This window comes from Narcine bancroftii, chromosome 4, assembly GCF_036971445.1.
Source record: "Narcine bancroftii isolate sNarBan1 chromosome 4, sNarBan1.hap1, whole genome shotgun sequence".
Taxonomy (NCBI): domain Eukaryota; kingdom Metazoa; phylum Chordata; class Chondrichthyes; order Torpediniformes; family Narcinidae; genus Narcine; species Narcine bancroftii.
Genome location: NC_091472.1, coordinates 131,369,917 through 131,392,055, shown reverse-complemented (window position 1 = coordinate 131,392,055; position 22,139 = coordinate 131,369,917). Strand labels below are relative to the sequence as shown.

The following is a 22,139-nucleotide window of genomic DNA, read 5'->3' as shown; positions in this document are numbered from 1 at the left end:
TTTGAAGGATTGTTTGGGGCCCTGAATGGTGTTAAGGGAGGACGTGAGTGCGCAAGTGTGGCACTTTCTGTGGCAGTAGGGGAAGGTGTCAAGGGGGTGATTGGTGAAAAGGGATGAATGGACAAGGGATCCACAGAGAGAACAGCCCCAACAGAAGGCAGAGATGGGACAATGTCTCTGGTGGTGGGATTATATTGTAGGTGGCAGAAATTACAGAGGAAAACGTGCTGGATGCAGAGGCTGGTTGCGTGGAAGGTGAGGACAAGGGGAATCCTGTTTATATTGTGTCTGGGGTCAGAGGGGCCCGGGAAGATGAGCAAGAAATGGAGGAGATGCAGGAAAGGACTGAGTTGATGGTGGTGAAGGGGAAGCCACATTATTGGAAGAAGAGAACATTTTGGTTGATTTTATTCTAGTCTTAAGGTCTTGGTTTTCTAATTAGTCAAATCTGTTCCAAAAGTTCACAATATCTCAGGTGAGTGTAAGAAATGAACAGTCACAGAATCTTTTTCCAATAACATATTTCAAAACTTAAACCAGGACATTTCTCCACTTTTGATTCCAACTCAAGTCCTGAAGGGAGACATTTCTCCATTTCTGATTCCAACTCAAGACCTGAAGGCAATTAAAACATGTCCACACTTAAATCAGTCAAGGGCAGCCCATCAGGATCCACTATTAAAGGAATTATGTTCAACTCCTGTCACACAACACTGAATGTTATCAATGGATTGTTTTGCTTTTTTTTTAACTCTCACCACCAGCAAAAATCAGCAGAGGTGATTAAGATTGGTGAGAGGTGGCAAGCAACATTCAACAGAACTCATGAAAGAAGGAATGTTATCCACAAGGCACAGGTCGGAAGGCATGGTTAGTTGCATGAATGGGAGCAAAAAAAAAATCACAGTGGGAAATAATAGGCAAATTGAGTCCAGTCTCAGGAAAGTCAAGATCCCCACTGACACAGAAAAGTCAAGTCAGACCTGGATCTATTGAGAAGTGAAAAGTTAAGATCCCTACATTCATAAACCACCAAAACATGGGTATGAAATTTAGACCTTATCTCAGAGCTTGGAATACAAAATATTTGGAGATGCTTCAAAGCCTACATTAGAGTTCTGATGTGTCCTATCTGGCATATACCTTGATATAAAAGTTTGAGAAATGAAAATGGCAGAAAGAATACCTGACAGGCAGAAAGGGCATCAAAGTGATTAGCTCAACGCTATTACAGCACCAGTGATGCAGGTTCGAATCCGGCACTAAGGAGCTTGTACATTCTTCCAGCCGACACAGGATCGTTGGCCAAAAGGGACTATTACCATGCTATAGGTCTAATCTAAAAATTTGATAGGGCAGGCCTTGTCCAAAATCTGGCTCCAAACAAAGTTACAATTATAGTTTCCAATCCAGAATCATTAAAGTTGAAAAAATTAACAACAGGAACATACGGTTATTTACAGTTTAATAAATGCTTTGTGTAGAATAACATGAAGATAAACAGGAGAGACTGCAAATGCTAGAAAATTGGAGAAACAAATTCCTGGAGAAGCTCAATGGGACAGGCAGCATCCATGGAAGAAGATCATTTACTGAAAAAAATTATAAAAATATACGACAAATTTTGAAAAAAAGTAGCAAGTCAGGCAGCTTCTGTAGAGCGAGAACAGAGTTTCAAGTCAATTATATTTCATTTGAAAAATAATGAAGTTGGTTGTTTAACTGAACTGCCACGTAGGAAACTTTAAATTTCCACCTTTATCCCTGCTGAAATAAAATAAAAACTTGGGCAATGATATGCCAATATTAGGCATACATCATTCATTCACACTGATCAAAGAGCAAAGATTTTGTGCAGATAAATCACAACCCAGCAAATCTCCGCTGATCATCCTGCATCACATCAGCCGCACTTGTCGATGAGCACATGAGGATTGTTTTACCTCAATAGATTTAACTACAATACTTCCAGGTAACTTCTCTTCCCCCTACCCCAATGCAGTCATTTCCACACACCTAAACTCAATGCGTCTGTACCACATAATATTCAATTCAAACAAACCTGAAGCAAATGTTAATTCCACCATGATGTATACTTTAAATAGCCAAATGCTTGTACTGAATAACCCGTCCGTCTCTTTCTGCTTTGTCCAAACTGCTCAACGCCCGGTTTCAGTTGTGAATCATTCTATCAGTGGCAAGACTGATGTGCTTTGTTATTTGTGCGGTCGGTCTCTGTGCACATTTAGTAGAATTGGAGCTCTGTTTGCAATTAGAATTGCACACATTTAAATGCAGAAGAGATTGCTACCAGTCTATCGAAGGCCAAATGATTGGCCTTCCTCATTTTACATGATTCTCTGGAGAAGCATCTGTTTCAGGGCAGCTGTATTCCCCTTCAGCTCATTCACAATGTGCTCCCAAAGGAAGCAAGAACTGTGGAAGGACCTAAACCCATTGTTCCAGCATCATCAAAACATCATTAACAATGTTAAAGGATGTAGCAATGTGCTTTTTATTACATTCACTAATATAACCTGTTGAACAGTGCTTGACACTATAGTGAAATAATCTGTGTGTGCTTGACACTAACTTGGTGGATGAAATGACCTGTTTGTGTGGCCGACAACACTATGACTCTAACAACAAGACAGATAGTCTCTGCTTGCGCAACACTGCCTCCCATAGATGAGGCCCTGAAAATATGGACCAGTTCCCATACTCAACAAAGGCAGATATCAATGATTACCACTTCAATGTGCCAGTGCTGCCTTTGGTTGCTTGAGGAAAAGGGTGTTTGAAGATCAGGACTTCAATCCTGGTGCAAAGCCATCTTACCCCATTGGTCAGCAGTGATCTCTGCCCTCCTGTATGTTAACATCAGAACTGCCTATAGCCGGCATCTCAAGGCAATGGAAAGGTATCACCAAACCCAACATCTCCATATCTCATGCCCAAGGTATACTCAGCTAGCTCAACTGGGCAAGTCACATTATTTATATGTGTGATGCCAGAATCCCAAATCAGACGATTTATTCCAAACTCTGTTGCAGGAAGAAATTACCAGGCATACAGAGGAAAATATTCAAGGATGTCTTCAAAGCCATTTAGAAAAACCATTGAAACTCCACCTACTCTTGGGAAGCCCTGGCTCATGACCACTTGAAATGGAGACAGGATTGTATCAAGACCCTTAAAGACATATCGCAAGCTCAAGGAAACCAATTCACAAACTACCCATTTTCCAACCCTGTTAGTCACCTCTCACCCCATCAATGGAGGAGACCACTGTGCCTCATTAGCCACCACAGAAAGTAGAAGCAATTCCTTCTCAATCCCAAGAGACTGCCCAAGAAGAAGGCACAGCAGTCCAACTGAAAATTGCCTTCCTTATGCCCTAACTTATAATAGAATCTCCATATAAGCAGATTTGACATTGCTTTCCTGTTAAAATAAAGGGTAGACTTGGCACAGTCCAGAGAAATCTGCTCTGCCTGATGTGTCAGCAGTTAAACTGAGGCATAATCACCTCTCTGGTGTTCCCCTAGAGTCCTCCCTCAATTACTAGTTATTCACCTCTGCGACGCCTGCCATGTTTGTATGAAAGAAGCAAAGTGTGTACTAAATTGGTTTTAATAAAAGCCAAAAAGTGATAGGAAAGATCACTAGGTCATGATGCATCAGTAGAAAGAGAAGCAGAATTAATGGTTCAAGTCAACAGAGCTGGAAAATGTTACAGAAGCAACCAGTTTTAAATACATACACAGACTGAGAAAGAAAGGGATTGGAAACAAGGTCTGTGAGTGACTAAATTGTAGAAGATACCAAATAATGAATGGAATAATGGCAAGGCAAATGTGGAAAGCTGCAGATCAAGTGGAGAAATAAAACAGGATGGTCAAATTGTAAATGACATCAGTGGAATCATTACCTGCAACATTTGTCCTAAATGGGCACACTGGTTAAGATGAGTGTGATAGTACAGATCTATCACCAATGTACATAGTGTATATAGTTACTGTATCTAGACTGTGCTTACAGCGATTGGCTGAGAGCTAAGCCACACCTATTGTTTGGGCCTTAAAGGGTTGTGTCCCTAGCCAGGTCGGATCATTCCGGACTGGTCGGCCACCTGTGAAGAGCTCCGGTCTTTTGCTAATAAAAGCCTTGGTTTGGATCAACAAGTCTTTGGTTCTTTCGACGAGCTCTACAATTTTATTAGCAAAAGACCGGAGCTCTTCACAGGTGGCCGACCAGTCCGGAATGATCCGACCTGGCTAGGGACACAACCCTTTAAGGCCCAAACAATAGGTGTGGCTTAGCTCTCAGCCAATCGCTGTAAGCACAGTCTAGATACAGTAACTATATACACTATGTACATTGGTGATAGATCTGTACTATCACAATGAGGAATTGTTGAACTGAAGACTGTAAATAGCTTTCGTAAAGAAATAAAGACCCATGGTAAAGGAGCTCACATGAGGAAGGAGACAGGGAATTAAAGTGGCAAAAAAACTTGCGGGCTGAATGGAAAGGCACACCAATCCACTTGGTTTCACTCTGTACAGGGGACTGCGGTGAGTATTGAAAAGAATATCGTCAATTGAAAGAAGAACAAAAAAAAAACCAGTTTCAAGGCAATGCCACATTTCCTCATTGTAGTTATTGATTTATTTTACACAAAGTGCTTAGAAATGCTTTCCTCAGACTTTCATTGGCAGAGAAGTCACTTTTGCCAATAAAGGGAGTTTTATATCGAGAACCTGTCTTCTGCCGCACTTTGGTGACATCCCAGCCAGGAATGCTCAAAAAGACCACTGCAACTTCGATTGAACTTCTACCAGTGTCAGGAAGAAAGTTGGAGAACACCAAGATCGTCCATGAATAGATGCAGCCCAACATCTTAGTTCATTTGCTCCACAAAACACCTCAACCAGCAATGAAAAGTTGCCACCAAAAGCCACCAGATCCCCCTTCAGTTACAGAGGAAACCAGAAGACAAAAGGTTGTGATTATAGAGTGTGCGGCCACTGATTTGCAAACAACTTACACTGCTGCAGGACAAGCCTTTCACTTAGATACACAGATGTATACGTATTTATAGACCTGTCAAAGCTATATAGTCTACCATTATTAGCCTGAATGCCCTTAACATGATTAGCAAAAGAGAGTTTGGAACTCATCCACCAAGTGAATGGATGTACTCCCACAAGAACTCTAATTCCAATCAGACTGTTCACAAGTTAATCTAGAAATACAAAGATGATGTAGAATAGTTGATGTGATCACCATAAACACTTGAGTACTTACTGATACCGTGGAACATTGATATATATATATATATATATTATTTTTTTGTATGACTTCTTATCTTGCATATAATTCAAGCAACTTTGACAGTTTTAGTTCTATCACAAATTCAATTTAAAACATGCAATCATTTTGATTTTGAAGGAATCCTGTAGGGAACATTGGACCATGACAAATTTCAGCAGTTAGTTGCTTACGAGAGACCTTTCACATAATGTCTGCTGAATAAAATTATGCCACCTATGGGACAAGGTCCCAACTTCACCCACTTTGTGTTGTGTTGGAGAGAAAATGAGAAATGGGGAGTGGTATATTCAAAAAAGATGCTGAACTACTGGGGATTATTGGAATTTTACTGTGCATCTTTCATACTCAAGATAAAGGTTCAGTTGCCAGCAGATATTCCTGGGTCCAAAATCACTAAGTAAGAGGTCATAATGATAACTTTAGGCTTTTCCCTACAGCGTGGTGTGCAATTGTTTCTCAGGTTATCATTTTGAGCTACACAGATATCGATTGAACCCTCCCTAGAAAGAGTTAACTATGAGGGAAGGGAACATTAGCATTTAATATTTGTGCTTATTTTATTAAAATAACTACATTTGTGATAAAAAAACTGAAATGTTTTATTTTTGATTGGAACAGTACAACTTTAAAATTTAGCTTTGCATGTCAAAGGAAGCATGTTTTTCATGGGTAGCAAACTCACCTTCATTGAAGACATTGTGATAGTACAGATCTATCACCAATGTACATAGTGTATATAGTTACTGTATCTAGACTGTGCTTACAGCGATTGGCTGAGAGCTAAGCCACACCTATTGTCTGGGCCTTAAAGGGTTGTGTCCCTAGCCAGGTCGGATCATTCCGGACTGGTCGGCCACCTGTGAAGAGCTCATGTCTTTTGCTAATAAAGGCCTTAGTTTGGATCAACAAGTCTTTGGTTCTTTCGACGAGCTCTACAGACATGTAGATTCAAGATTCCTTTACTATCTTCTAACAAAAAGAGTGTAGTATGAAACAAAATTGCCTTTAGTCTGCCATGAGGCAGACAGATTTGCTATCAGCAGAAATTGCCGGATACCTCTTACAGTCAAAGAGAAGCAAATGAGATGCCCTTCCATAGATTCACTTCCAGTGCTCCCAAAGCCTCTGTAGCCACATAGACACCAGTCCAAACAAATGGCAACCTGAGCTCCAGATCCAATCCTCTGACATGATTAGTAACCCTCCATTGCCCTCAGCACCCTCTTGCATCTCAGTTCTGATACCTGGTGCCCTTTCAGCCAATCTCTAGAAGCCTAAAGCCTGCATGGTTCTTCTCCTCAGCCACAGACCCCCATTGTGGTCACCATCCCATGGGTTGTCTCCTCTGCTTCTCCTTCACAAATGGGCGGTGGGGGTGGTCTCCCTGTTTTCTGGTGTCATGTGTGCCAGTCCTCTGCTTCCCCAGAGTCTACAACTTCTCATGGCTGCTGCCGATCACGGGCACCATCATCTTGGGTGCAGACACTGCGGTAACAAGATTTTAAAGCCTGTTTAGAGCCGACGGCAGTCGGACCGGAAGACTGGAACCTGCGAGTCCACACCAGTAGGTGCGTTACCGTTACAGCAGCTCTGGCTGCACCACCATTTTAGCCTAAAGAATGCAGGTAACATCATAAAAAGCCCCCATCATTGTAATTATTGAATGGTGGAGCAGGTTCGATGGGCCAGATGGCCGACTCCTGCTTCCATTTCTTCTTCTTCTTCAAAACATAAATGACCTGGGACAATGAACTCCACAAATTTGTTTTCATTTATTTCAAAGTTTGTCACATGTATTAAAATTGCAGTTGCCTCGGGAACCCCCAACCTGCGTCTCCTCTTTGGTCTCAGTGACCTTGCACCAAGATGGTGGCACGACTGTGGTCACAGCTGTAGCTGCTCTGGATCCCAGGATTGCTGTAACTAACAAGTAGATGCGCCCTGCAGGAACCTGGATTCGATAAGAGTTTTTGGTGAAACACAGCGAGTCTGGAACAGCAGCTTGGATCGCGGAACAATGAGTGGGTCGCTGAGACAAAGCTACAAGCTTTGCAGCTCGACGGTCGTGGAGTGAGGCTTACTGAAGAGACCGATCTGCGGGGTAGTGTGGTGATGTGGCCTCGGCCTTCCAGTGGTACCCGCTTCGATGGTCATGGAAATGGTGCAACGTGGCGGAGGTGGTGTCCTGATACAACCGGTGCAGTGGAGCAATATTAACCCCAAGAAATCCCAAAGGATGTGTTGATCGTGATTGATATTGACCCGAGGCGTGAGGCCTCAGACGTTCAGATTGTCTGAGATCGGGGGGGGCCTTGAGATGACTGTTGCTCTGCCACCCCGAGAAACCACGACTTGGTTGGTAGTTTCCCCTTTGAAGCTGGCAGATGGTAACATCTATGTCCTGCCGACGCCAGTAAACCAGCCCTAAGATGGCTGACATCCAAATAGAATTGCGACCGGGCTTATTTGTGTTCTCTGCTTGTTCTTTGAAGTTTGATGTTTGTAGCACTGTTGTTCATTTGAAATTGGGAAGATGGCTGTGCCTGTTATTGTTTAGATAGCAACCAATTTATTCCTAATTGTATGTACAGCACTTTGGATCAACCTAAATGAACTACTGCACCCTGGCCATGCTCTCTTCTCACAGCTATTTTCAGGCAGGAGGTACAGAAGGCCTGAAGACTAGCACCTCAAGGTTCAAGAACAGTTTATATCCAACTGTTATCAGACATGAATCTTGCTGTGATTCAAGGATCATCAAAGATAACACTGCATTTTTATAACCAGGATTACAGTACTGTGAATTATTTATTATCTGTCTTGTGCATTTGCTGTCTCTTTTAATTTAATTCATTTCATTTACTATTATAGATTTTTTTCACAAGTTGTTCAGTGCATTTTTTGGTGCAAATGTACCTTGTACAACAGACACGCCCCACTCCTGTGTCGACATGTCTGTCCATGGCCTCATGCACTGCCAAACTAAGGTCATCTATAAATTGGAGGAGCAACACCAATGTTCCACCTGGGCACTCTCCAACCAGATGGAATTAACAACGACTTCTCCAGTTTCTGTGAAGCCACTCCCATCTCCCTCTCTTTCCAATCCCTCTGTTTCCTTTCCTCCAGCTCTCCACCTCCTTCCCTCTCCATTCAGAGAGTTATGTCCTCTCCTATCACTTCCCAGCATTTTTTCTTGTGACCTCCCACTCATATTCAGCTATGATCTCTTGCCTGTGCTCTACCTCTTGCTTGACCCCCGCCCTCCCTCACCACTACCATTTTATTCAGGCTCCAGCCTACCTTTTGCTTATACCTTGATGAAGGGCTTAGGCGAAAACATTGGTTATGTATCCATCTTTGTTACATAAGGAATGCTACGTGACTTGTTAAGTCTCTGCAGCATTTTTGTGTTAACTACGATCACAGTATCTGCAGAAGTTTTGTTTAATCTATACTTATTGCTTGTCAGTGTCTTTTATGTACTTGTGTAACTGTGGCAAGCAAGAATTTCAGTGCAAATGTACATTGTGCTCATGTGTATGACAATAAGCTCTCAATCAATCAATTCATTCAACAAACTAGATTTAAAACTTGAGAGAATGGAATTAGAACTGACTACCAAAAGTTGAACAAGGAAGATTGGTTGCAAAGAAAAGTGAAGAGAGGGACATAAAATGAGACAAAATGAGGAGGTTAAAACCACAAAAACCTTGGCAATTCAAAAACATCTATAGGGAATAGAAGGCAAAGCAAAATACTACAGATGCTGGAAATCTGAAATAAAATTTTTTTAAAATTTGTAAATACTCAGCAGGAAAGTTGGTTGCTGTGGCGAAGGACACAGAGTGATCACTTGGGTCATTGACCTTTCACAAGAATTAGGGCAACGGTGAAGGTTCAAATCTTCAAGGCTTCAATCAAGAAAACTGAAGCCTCTACCACAAATCCAGGACAAATGGCTGGTGCTTCCAGAGGTCAATAGGCTAGAGATTCAGGATTCAAGCTGCAATAAGCTGCAGGGGGGATGTGGCAAAGTTGTGAATGGATTAAGAAATTAGGATGAGTACCCCAAAGCCTATTTTAATTTTTGATTGCTTGTAACAGATAAATGTTCCACTTTGTCCATGAATTCAGTAAATCCAGCCAACTTTCAAAATCGAAAGTGAACATCGAAAACCCAAATCACTAAAAAATAATCATTCCACAGAGGGAGGTAACAAGTCAATTGAGGACATAATTCAGTGGTTATGTCTTGATGCTTAATGCACCACACCACTTACCTTGTGTAAAATGCAGCAATTATTTCAAAACTGGAGGTATCTCAGCTTTATCACAGCTCAGTCAACCAATTTTTTAAATATGGTGGCACTGTGAGAGAAGCTGTAATGGCAACGCTATCATTGGTGAAGACCTGCAAAAAGCAGGGAGTGGAGATAATGCACTCCCCAGAGTGGTCCAACAGCCCAGTCCAATTGCCATCAGCTCAGTACAGGCTTCAAACAGGCCATTAAAGGATCCAATAGTAGTTTATTTTAAAATCTTGTGATCACAGGATCAAGGTCCAGGATGGTGTCACCTATGCTCAGCAGTAGCCTCGAGGGGCTACAGGCTCCAGAGAAACAGAGGGCTGGTGCAGGGCACAAAAAGACAGGGTGACCACCCCCCATTTGAGGAGGTTGATAAGATGATCCACAGGAGAGTGACAATGGTGGCAGACCAGTGAGGGTTTTTTTTTGGTGACTTAAGGCGAGGAATCCACACAGGCTGCAGGCTGCTGGCAACTGCGGTGCAGGGACTCGCACCAGGGTGTGGACTGCTGGAGACTGGCTGAAGGGGTACCAGGTATCAGAACTGAGACATGAGACGGTGCCGAGGATGCTGAAGGCTCCCTGATTGTGTCGGAGATTCGGAATTGGGTTGCCGAATTGAAGGCTGTGAGACTGTGAATCCATGGACTCTCAGTGACTCTGGGGGACTTTTGTTTGCTTCTCTTTCTTTGACTCTAAGGGGCGCCGGGTCATTTCTGTTGATGATGAATCTTTGTCTCCCTTACAGGAAGGCAAAGGAAATTTTGAGTAATATTACACTTTCTGTTTCATTCCATGTCAATAAAAGAATCTTGAATCTTCAAACTGAAAATAAAAATGAATCAGGACTAACATTTATCAGACGCGATGGAAATCTTGTCAACCTTACAGTGAGCATTTCACTTTACTGTCATTTTTCAGTTACAGTAATATTACTTGGAATAGAAGGATAGGGGGAAGGAAATCATTTTGCTACCTCTGTTTACCCACAGAAATACCTTCCCACATGGTTAGCCATGGATTCAAATCTTATCAGTGTGACAGTGAAAATAAAGAACGATTTTTGAAAATGAATTGCATAATTCATGAATCCACAAAACCAATAACCATTACCAATATAATCAAAGTGAAGTCTTCTCATTAAGGGTAACTTACCCAAGTTTGGGCCGCAAAAGAATGAGCTATTAAATAACCACGAGTGATAGTACAGTTGCATTCTTATCCACCGAATCCTTACACCAAATCAACTGTTACTATTTTGGGATTCTTTGAAATTATTGACCCTCTACCCACAAACCCTTTCCTCCCACAAAATAAAGAGGTGAAACTGAACTGTTGGGCATTTAAAATAAAGTGCAGTCAGTCAAGTTCAGGTAGGGAAGAAAGCACTGTATCAAAATGTGGTTTAAATGCTAATTAGTTTGCCATTGAATTTGTTTCTGTAAAGACCAATAAGCAATTTGTCAATCTGTCTCATTAATTGATGAAATGTAAGAGCTATCACTGAAGGAGAAATATTTAAAGCCAGACTTGGCAGCAGATTTAAAGAGCTCCATGATCACCCATGAAGTTTAGCAAGCCTTCGTCCCAGGCTTTGTGCATGCCTGCCTGGAATTGGCTCTCTTCACACTTGGCAGTACACCCATGGTGAAACACCAACTGACTATCAAGATGTGAAAGGCCAATCTGTTTAAATGTAGCAGGACACGGTGAAGTGAGATGTTCAGATGGAATTTCTACATGAATAGAGTGTGGAACAAGCTGCCAGCTGTAGTGAATGCAGGCTCAGGTTTGACAATGAAGAAAAATGTGGATAGGTGAGGCATGGAGGGCTATGCACTGGGCGCAGGTCAATGGGACAGCAGAATAGTTCCAGAAAGACTAGATGGGCTGAAGGGCCTGTTTCTATGCTACAGTGTTCTATGATTCCCTGAAAATAATCAACATTGCAGGCCTGGGACCTTTCATTAGAATGGAAAAAGAGAAATTAGTTTTAAGTGGGGAAGGGAGATCGGTGGATCGAAAGGAATATTCTGATTGGGTGAGAGTGGATGAAAATATTGAATTAAAATTCCAGATATTAAAAATTCTGCTTTCTGGGTAGATCATAAACACACATTCAGCCATGAATACAAAAGCACACTGATCCTTTGATTTTTCTGCCAGTTTAGTTCCATGGGGGTACTGTTATATTGCCAATCTCCTGAGCTGCAAAGTGATATAGGGAGGGAGATTGAGATGTTGATTACAGTAAGTCAAGACTGCAGTAGGTCACAAGACTCATAGGAATTGTGAGCCACACATCAAAGGTCATATGATCTGCTTTTTATCTGTTGTAGGATTATTAATCCACGAATCTGCAGACATTCAATGCATATTTGGTGTCACCAGGTTCAGACTTGGTGTTGTTTCCCAGAAGACCGTTGGTCCACGCCAGAATCTGCAGAGCGGCATAGATAAAACCAATGCCAGAATAAGTGCAACTTCGTATGTCCTGTTTGTAACCCTCTGCCAACAGGACTGATACCAACCACACTAACAGGCAACCAGGCTATTTCATGAGATTTCTGTACTAAAAATAGAAGTCATGATATACAATTAGCCAGTTTCAATGTGTTTATTTAGTAATAACTTTGTATCCCAAATTCTATTTCTGTAACATTTTAATTGCATATTATAATTTATACTGTATACTGCATCACAAGAATGGGCGCTGTGTCAGCACAGTTAAATCTCCCTTGCATAAAATATCTCGATCACCTTCACCAATTCTTTTGAAAATTCATCCGAAGCAGTTTGTCAGGTGTGAAGCAAATCAAAAGGTAACCATTAAAATGTGTCTGCTGTAAAAAATACTGAGATATGTACATATAAATAAACCATCAAAAGGAAGAGAATAGGTTTCAGATAACCAGCTCATTCAAATAAAATCAGATATATACACGTTTACAAGTTATTTTTATTATCTACAATCCAAAACTCCAAGGTTAGCATTAAAGTTCTACTCTGCATTATTTCGAAGAAAACAGACCGACTTTTCCATTGAATGTGATTAAAAAAGCACAAGAAAAGGCAAAAATAACTTTTTTAACACCTTAGTGCCAACACATAATTAATTTGGATCATACTTTTAATTTCCCGGGTTATTCTATTTCTGGTTTGTAGATGGGAAAGCAAATTTTAAAAAGTCAGGAGGTAGTTCCCTGTGCTTTAAATTGTTGTGAATGGTCATGAATATCTCAAATTAATATCACTGGACAACAAAGATCTTGCTTCCTGAACACTTTTGAGGGTTTTTTATGGATTTTAGGCTACTGATCACGAAAATCACCTTAACATTTTCTTATCAAGTACTGTATTTTATGTATAATATAACCTATTTTTGATTTCTTGTCATATTTGAAGTCTACTTCAAGCTTTAAAAAAACCCATAAAATGGAAGATGTCATTGAAAATTAATTTTTTTGCCTTCGCACTCGGACTTCTTCCCTGATGATCTTGGTGTAGAACAGTGCAACCATGGGAAAGCAGTATCAGGGCAACTGGAATCCAATGATGCTGGCCGACTATTGTTGGACACTGACATGAGAGGCATCAGATGCTGAGTACAAATGAAAATTAGCGGGAAAACATTTTTAGGTCGATTGAACTAACGTAATGTTCAGCATCCTTATGTGCTAAACATGTTAAATTCAATAAAAATCTGAAATTATCTTTGTGTTCATCTTGAAGTTGTCTGTCACAATCCCCAATTTTTTCTCAGGAAGCAAACCTTTTAAAAACATTTGTCGTCCAGTGTATTTATTCTTGGAATTTTTAATTTATTTCAAATTCAATTGTCACTCTTCCTGTCATCAGCCATACTATCACACAGTTCCCAAACATGCAGGATTCCCTGGACATAAGAACATTACATAGTTGCCTGAATAGACAGTGAACAAGATTGTGATTACACTGCAATTACTGATTTAAAATAAATCAATGGGGGTATGGTGCAGACCACTTTGCAGCTGTAACAAAGGTCTTCTCAATGGAGCTCTCTGTGAATGCTTCACAACACAACTCAACAAATGAGCAAATGTTTTTTTTCTTTCTTAAAGCCTAGAGTAACCGCTGCAACCACCTCCAACACCAAAGGGTTCGTACACAGAATTTTGTAGTTTCATGTTGGATTCAGAGGTAGATTGAAGCTGTGGCAATCGGTTGAGATGAGCTCCAGTTTTGTCTGGTTTAGTGCCAAATTTGAGCCTAGTTCTACATTTCTTATTAAAAACAAGAAAAACTGTATTTGGTACAAATCTGAAGCAAAGACAGAACATGGTTGAGATATTCAGGAGGCCAGATGCCACCCAGGGAGAGAAAATCTGAGTCGACCATTTTGAGCAACAATGTTTCATCAACACCTCTTGGTTTTAATGTCAGTGTTCAATATGAACTTCAGATGAAAGGTTATCAACTGAAAATGTTAACTATTTCTTTCTCCACAGATGCTGCCTGACCTGAGTATCTCTAGCTATCTCTATTTTTATTCCAGACCAATTCTGACTGGTTTTTAAGTTATTGTCTGACTTTTTTTCAATGTTTAAGAAAAAATTAAATGCAAACTGACATTCCTGCAGCATGCTGAAAAAGATGCTTGAAGAACTGGCACAATACATAGGTGACTAATTTTAGCTGCTTTTTTTTCAAATTCCAAAGCACCTTTGAGACTAGTTTGAGCTCGCAATTCTGAATGCCCTTTTTACTGTTAGGTAGAAATGTGGGTTGAAATTTTAAGAAGTCACGATAAGATTTAAGAAGTCATGGGAAATGTGACAGCGTCTCGAGTGTTGGCATCTCAAAAGGACTCAGTAAAATTCTTCCATGTGGTCTAGAGTTCTGTTTGACTACATGGTTTGCTCTAGGTCAGTGGTTCTTAACCTTTTTTCTTTCCACTCACATATTACTTTAAGTATTCCCTATGCCATCGGTGCTCTGTGATTAGTAAAGAATTGCTTAAGGTGGTATGAGGGTGGAAAGAAAAAGTTTGAAAACCACTGTTTTGATCGTACCTAATTGACTCGTTATGTGTATGGTTTCATAACTCCAAAGGAAATGGGCCAATGACAATTTTCCTCAAGCAAAATATTTCAGTAACAATTGGGTCTAGAGCAGTGATTCTCAACCTTCCCTTCCCACTCACATCCCACCTTAAGCAATCCCTTACTAATCACAGACCACCAATGGCATAGGGATTACTTAAAGTGGTATGTGAGTGGAAAGAAAATGGTTGAGAACCACTGCTCTAGGTGGTCCACAGCAAACGTTGCTGATAATAACAAGTAAAATGTAAACAAGTTTGTAAATTTAACGGCAAAAGTATGAAAATACTCAAAATATTTTCCCCATCAAAACAGAAATCCCGTGGTGGTCTGGGAAGGTGTATGAGCATGTCAGCCCATACCCCACCCAAGATGGTCTATATGTTTGTGGTAGGTTATCTGTGGGAAGGAAAAGACTAATTAAGGTGATCTGTAGGTGGAGAATAGTTGAGAACCACTGCCCCAGGGTATCACTGACATAGTGAAATAAAACTGCAAGTTCCACCCGTAAACCCTAATATAAATGAACAGAATGATCAATGCGCTTATCAAGTGTAAAGTACCACAGTTTTAGACAAAATGCAGGGAAGCATCTCATTCCAGACATAGAGTTTATAATGTATAATTCCTACAACATTCATATCAAGGTTTAAAAAAAAACAGAAGAATGCTGTTTTCAATCACCATTCCTACTTTATAAAACTCAAGCACAGAGTTACAACTGAAAAATGACCCCTGGTCAGAAATAAAAGGGTGGAATGGCTTCTAAAATATGCTCAGGGCAGGAATCATTTAGTAGGCTGGAATCATGTATCATCACCCATAGATATTACTCAAGAGAGATTGCTTAATGTGTCCCCTGCTATTCTATGGCAGAACCAACGTCATGGAGAGGTAGAGAACAATCACCAGGATGAGTTTATCATCCTCAGAATTAACTTAAGCTGTTACATGCAAAAGGCACAAGGTCCATGAGCTCTCCTTACATTGTAACTTATGTAAAATCATCATCTAATACATTTTTCTAGCTTAAAAAGATGTATCAACCGCCGCTGGTTTAATGTCAGATTTTCAAATCTTTGAACATGTGGGGAAAAAAATCTACAATTTAATATGAACAATATATATATTGATTTTAGCATTTGTAAGGTGTTCAGTTTGTGAACATCCCATTAAAAAAAAGTTTTCTTTGGGTTTGACTAAGATACAGAATTAAGATCAACACTAATATTTGGGATTGGTTTAACAAGATACTTAAAGAGGGGTAGGAGATGGTGAATGGAACAATAGGTAAAAATTAAGGAAATACTAATACATCTTCCCGAAACAAAAAAATCCCAAGAATGTCACAACAGAGTAATGAAGATTGGATTAAACCACCATTTTTCTCATATAATTCAGTATCTTATTTCATCTGTGAGAGAAACATCTTGTACCTATGATATCATAGGTACAAGATATCTCATGTGCACAGACACTGCTCCAACCAAGTGCCAGTTTTCCAAAGGACATGATTTTCAGACCTGCCCTAACCCTAATGCGCTCTAGGTCTGCAGATCGTGCTCAGTCCACAGGCTTCAGATCCAAGTACCTTCTGCAGGTCCGATTTCAGCACAAGGCTCTGCAAATGCATTCATTGCACACATCTTATTGCAGAAACACGTTTCTTGAATGCATTCACCTCTGAATTTGAATCTGAGAACAGGGGTTTGAATGTTGTTGATATTTTGGATGATACATTTATATGTGGTACTAGACTCCATAAATGTACAGGTAACTGAATTATGACTTTGGACCATGATTTGGAAAAGCAACACTTCTTACATCAACTGCTTCATGGACTGAAAAACAGAGTAACCCCCACCTGATATTCAATAAAGTCCTGCTGAGGGGTTATAACAGACAAACAAGAATATTTTTCTCAGAAGTAAGATTCTACAAGAGAGTTGTATACATAGTCTAACAGAACAAAGGGCCTAACAAGAAAAATGGAAGAGCTTAACAACACTAAACATCATGCAATTCAGCCTCCACGAAAACAATTTGTCATACTGCATTTAAGGACCTGGCTAAGGAGGAGTGAAGATGAGAGCAATAGCTGCCAACATGCTGATGAACTACCAATGAAGTCTTTGTTGTTTGGAAAGTAAAGGTGGTGCCCAATTTGTTCTCAGAAAGGTCTTACCAGCAAGCTTGGGTTAACATTGGTCATGGTATCAGAAGGGTTTCCCAAATATCTTTTACATATCCACAAGATCAAAAAGGTCCAATCTGGATGAAGGTCCCAGCAAATCCTCAGAGAAAACATCTGCAGTTAAGTTTAATATTACATTTAGATGTTCAGTGCAGTAACAGGCCTTTCCAGCCCACAGGCACATGATGCCCAAATACATCAATTAACCTACAAGCACCATACATTTTTGAAGGGTGGGATGAACCCCACAGAGACATGGGAGAATGTGCAAACACCTTACAGTGACCACCAGATTCAAATGCAGGATGTCGCTGACATTGAAGCATAGTTTTTTTCCACTGCACTAGCCGTTCCACCCTTTTTAAGTTCTGGAATCACCTTGCAAATACAACATTTTCATTCCAAAGGAAAAAAAAAACATTTGTGAGCATACCCAATGGAACTGTTTGCAGTAAAACTGATTGGAGCTGAACAAGTCACAGCATCTCACCAAGTTCCAGCAAACATGTTGCTAACCATGTGAAAATTGGAACGGCAGATGGTAAAATTATTTTGTTCTCCTTCATGATGTGTCTTGAAATGTTAATGTGGTTGCTTATTAACACTTCAAGACATCAGATAAGAGATTCAAATTTCCCTTCTACACTGTAAACCAAATAATAGGTAACATGCTATTTTCCTGCCCACAGAATAACCTTGGAAAATCCACATTAAGAATGGGAGATGGACTCAATTGTAGGGGCGATATCAATGGGGAGAGGAAGAGGGGACAAACAAGTAGTGGATTAGCATGCAAAATGTTCTCACACTGAATCTTATTTGTCAAATATAAAAGACAATGAGATAGATTTACATTCCTCCAAGTCCTGGAATGCCTAAATTTTCTTCTATTGCTGATCTCCCGCGAATCAATTTGACTCACAGAAGAGATAGTTTCAACAACAGATCTTGAACCCCATGACCTGCCTCCAGAAAGGGAATTTGAATGATTTATACTGAGACCTGCTATCCATGGCATACAATAATACAAAAACACATTTGAATGGAAGCTATTCCATAAAGGACATTTCTCATCATTTAAAAATCCAGTAACAAAGGCAGCTCATGCTTAAGGTAGCACCTATAAAGTAATAAAAGATCCCAAGGCACTTCAGAAAAGGCAGGGCATGGAAGTGGGAGTTAGTGGCAGGAAGAGGATAGAAAGGATATGCAAGTTAATTTTAGGAAGTGATCAAATGCATGATTAAAGAGGTAGATTTTTATGAGTCATTTAAAGGTGTGAAAAGATGCAGCAAAAGACGATTTAACTTGCAGAATGAGTATATGGCTACAGAGCTCTGCCACTAACAGTGAAGTAAAAAGGGACACACTGTCAGAAGAGCACTGTGATACCTGAGGCCAAGGGTTGCAGAGAAAGGGTCATCTTCAGATATTCAAACTGAGGCTGTATCAACAATGGCTGCCACAAAGAATTGGAGGTGGGGTTGTGACAATGCAGGACTGAGATTTTGTACCAAACAAGGTTTAGGGTGCTGAAATTCTAGATGAGCCTGATTTTATTTTGGGAAAAGATATGGACACAAGGTGCAGAGATGGATGTAGGATGGGCCAAGGGCACATCATGGAGTTGTAACTGCTGACGAGGTGACTGATAAGAGTAGGGCTTGAAGAACACTGGCAATGCCCACAAAAGATGTGCACATGACACTTCTATGGATCATAAATAACGAGTAAAATCGAAATTTGACAAAAGAGGGGGAAAATATTAACATTGCAAACCACCAAAAGAACAACTTACTGAAGATGCATCATATATAATGCTTTAGCATTGGAGTGATGAAACAAGCTGACAAAAACACTGCACTGCTGCCCCCTGGTGTACAATACACGAGATATACCTGCATGGAAAGGTTCTGGCATACTACTGAACACACAATAAAACAGTAAATTGCCACAACATGGAATAAGCACAGCAGTAACTCTCTGGTTGCCACACACATTTGCTTCTTTTCATTGTTTACTTTAGAATTCATATTATGATGTAATCGTTCCCCATAATTCTATGCAACAACCATAAAGAGCATACTGAACAGACACACTAATACTTTTAGGCTTGAAAGTTTTAGGTAATCTTAATTTTAATTTATTTCCTGATCTGACTGTATGCAATCTCACACACGTGATCTCTGAAACTTCTTCAGTGTGATAGTAATTTCTCCAAATGGTATGTGGTAATCTAATGAAGCAATCTGGAATCAGCAAAGGTTCTAAATGTACTCATTTGCATTCATTCTAAAAAAAGGCTGAAGGATAAAGGAGGAGATAGCTTTGTGAAAGGGATACAAATCATTGGTGAATTTCTGAGGTTCGTTTGGCTTTTTAAAATGATTTGTGGCGACAGTTTTTCAATAATGGCGTCATTTCAGTTTGTACAAATATTTGTTTCTGGTTTGAAATGCTTCAAGACTATTTGCTGAGAAGATTGGATAGCTCCTCATATCCTTCCTTCTATCTCAGCCCAGTGTGGACACCTGACCATTGTTTGGAATGTCGGTTTTAAATAGTTGACATAACTAGGTAGTTCAGGTCTCAACAATTCATTTGAAACAAAACAGCCCTTGAGAAACTCTCTTTAGCCAACAAATTGTAATAAAACACCACACAATACAGAAATCTGCAAGGATGGATGAATTATTGAGGAATGGTTAAAGATGAAGATGAAGACTGGTGGGGGTTATTATAACCACTAGGTGAAGAACTCTTTTGCAAATTGTTAAGTGCACAGCGACGCAATCCATCTGGGCTGATTCTTTTGCAGTAACTTAAAAGCTCGCCTGTAGGGGCAGAGAATGGGCTAGCAATTATGTTTTGAAATTCTGTGATCTGGATGGAATTTACAGATGTCCATCCTTTCTGGTGCAAGATGAGAATACAAAAGTCATCAGCACCTCTGAAATGCACCAAAACATTGGATAATATGCAATAATTTTAAAAACAGATAATTATCGATAAAAATGGGTGCAACCTAAAACTGCCAAGCCTAGTTTATTTTGTATTTCCAACAAACACTATGATTGTGAATGACATTCCAACGTGATTTTTGACATTTATAAACCGATATCAACCATTAAATGACTAAGAAACAAGGCAAAATGCCATCTGGATTCAATAAAAAATATGACATTTGTACACAGTAGTTTTTTTTTTGCTTTTTCTTTAACAGTATAAAAATTTCGTACTGTTCACGCAACACAAAAGTTCAGTTTACAAAGGGTGCCTGTGTGACACAATTGCCTTGTACATGCTCGTCCCACAAGGTCACATGGCAATGAAAAAAAATCAGATGGCTGACTGTTTCAGCACTTGGAGGTGGGAAAAAACTTTCGAGGAGACAAGAATTTATAACCATTCCCGGATGGGAGTTTCAACGGACGCACCTCCCTCTGAATGTTATTTGCTGGCTGTATTGTTTCTCCAGGTTTACTGGTGTCTTGGCAACCACCACTTCCATTCTGGGCTTTCTGGTCTGTGTAGGGAATCTTGGAAAATTCCTTAAGTTCAAACTTATCCTCCTTCCCTTCCTTATTGGCACGCTTAGCCGGGGAGAGATTCAAATAACTTAGAGTATCGGCTTTGGAACCCATGAGAGCAGAATTGGAACGCAGAGCCCGAACTGGCCGCGATGAAGACTGCGTGGCACTAGTCCAGAATGTTTTGAGGTTATGGACGGCTTTAACCTTCTCGTCAATGGCAGTCATTTTCCATCTGCTCAGGTCTGGGACATCCGCTGGACTTGACCGGGCTGAGCCAGCTGATGAGTATGAGAGAGCAGGAGAAGGGTTACTCCCAGCTGGAGACTGCTGGCCAGAACTTGGAGATCTGGAAATGTGGGCACTGTATGGGGAACTTGGATACTTGATCTTGATTGGAGATTGATCTGCTGAGGAGCCAGGTGACTGACGTAAATCCACAACAGGTGAGGGCGGAGCCGTGGTTTGTCTACTCTCACTCCCTTTGGAGTGGCAGTCTCCAGCAGACAGACCTACCTCTGTGATATCACTAGTAGGTGTGTTGTTCCCTGAGTTCACTTTCTGTAGTGACGAGCTCCGCATTGGAGGCTTCGGCTTTGCGGTAATTGGGGAAGACTGCTTTCTCTGCCCATTGATATTCAGTGGTTTGGTGAATGCACTTGTATCTGAAGATTTAAAAATAGAAGGGCCATAATGACCCGCTACACCACCCTCACCATCAGCAGAGCCTAGATGGCTAACCGACCCGCTACTCTGATAAAGTCGTTCGACAGCAAGCAGGTGGCTTTGAGTTTCCTCCAAGATCTTCTGTGCCAGTTCCTGTGGGTTAAGTTTGGTCACTTTCTCCTCTTGGGATTTAACTGTGCTATCTGTCTCAGTGCTGGACTGATCGGATTCTCCGGTGTCTGAACTTGGAAGTTTATTTCTGGATTCCACTTTCTGAAATGGTGAGTTTGGACTTGGAATGAGGGTCATTTTAGCTGGAGAGCTGGAAGCACTTGCATTACCTTTGAGTGTGTGCCTATCTCCAAGATTATGGCTGAGTTCTGTAGTCCTCTCTTTGTCAGCCGAGGCAGACACCTTAAGAGTATCAGTGTAAACACTCAAAGGCTCACTGCTAATTATAGAGAATCCATCATACTCTTCGTCATCTCGGCCCGTGGTACTTGTCTGTGGAGATGACCTACTTGTTAACATGGTGGCCTTGAGTGGGTAAATATTCTTGGGCCTCTCATAATCCTGTCGCCCCCTCTGGAGCATTCCTTCACCTGTGATGTCTGTTTTGGAAGCAAAGCTCATGGAGGATGCAATGGAACTGAGACTGTACACAGATATGGCATCTGAAGCCACTGAATCTCCATATGTGGGAGAAAATGGTGGATTCATCTGTCCTGGTGGATTGGAAACCGATTGCGATGAGGAGAGAGATTCTAGCGATGAAGAGCTGTCAAGACTGAGTCTCTTAGGCAGTTCTGTGGAATCTAGAACAGAAAAAAATATTTTGAGTTATTCACAACTTTGCAAAAAAAAATCCCATTATTCAACAGCATCATCTTGCACATCTGCATTTCAGCCTGCCTTTGACAGTTTGTAACTGACCACAGATCACAAGCTAGAGGAGCAGAAGTAGGCCCATTGGCCCATTGAATCTGCTCTGCCGTTCTAATCAGGACCTGATCCATCCACC

The 22,139-nt window shown here is 40.6% G+C and overlaps 1 protein-coding gene and 1 long non-coding RNA gene across 10 annotated transcripts in view; one reads left to right on the top strand and one right to left on the bottom strand.

The window, feature by feature from the left end:
- ttc28 (tetratricopeptide repeat domain 28) overlaps positions 1-22,139 on the bottom strand; it is a 1,007,267-nt gene that overhangs the window by 109,717 nt on the left and 875,411 nt on the right. For 3 of the 7 annotated variants that reach the window (XR_011356152.1, XR_011356157.1, XR_011356155.1), the window contains one exon: positions 16,914-21,933. Coding sequence is in view for 1 of the 7 variants with exons in the window: in XM_069932874.1 (XP_069788975.1) it covers positions 20,279-21,933 (1,655 nt within the window). In the remaining 6 variants the exon portion in view is untranslated. Of the gene's footprint in view, positions 1-12,254; positions 21,934-22,139 lie in introns of those variants that run through there. The other 4 variants (XR_011356154.1, XR_011356156.1, XR_011356153.1 and 1 more) reach the window with 3 other exon arrangements.
- The window catches only part of LOC138761166 (uncharacterized), a 35,100-nt gene continuing 31,947 nt past the window's right edge, over positions 18,987-22,139 (top strand). For 2 of the 3 annotated variants that reach the window (XR_011356159.1, XR_011356160.1), the window contains exon 1: positions 19,231-19,287. This is a non-coding gene — a long non-coding RNA (uncharacterized lncRNA). Of the gene's footprint in view, positions 19,049-19,230; positions 19,288-22,139 lie in introns of those variants that run through there. The other variant, XR_011356161.1, reaches the window with a different exon arrangement.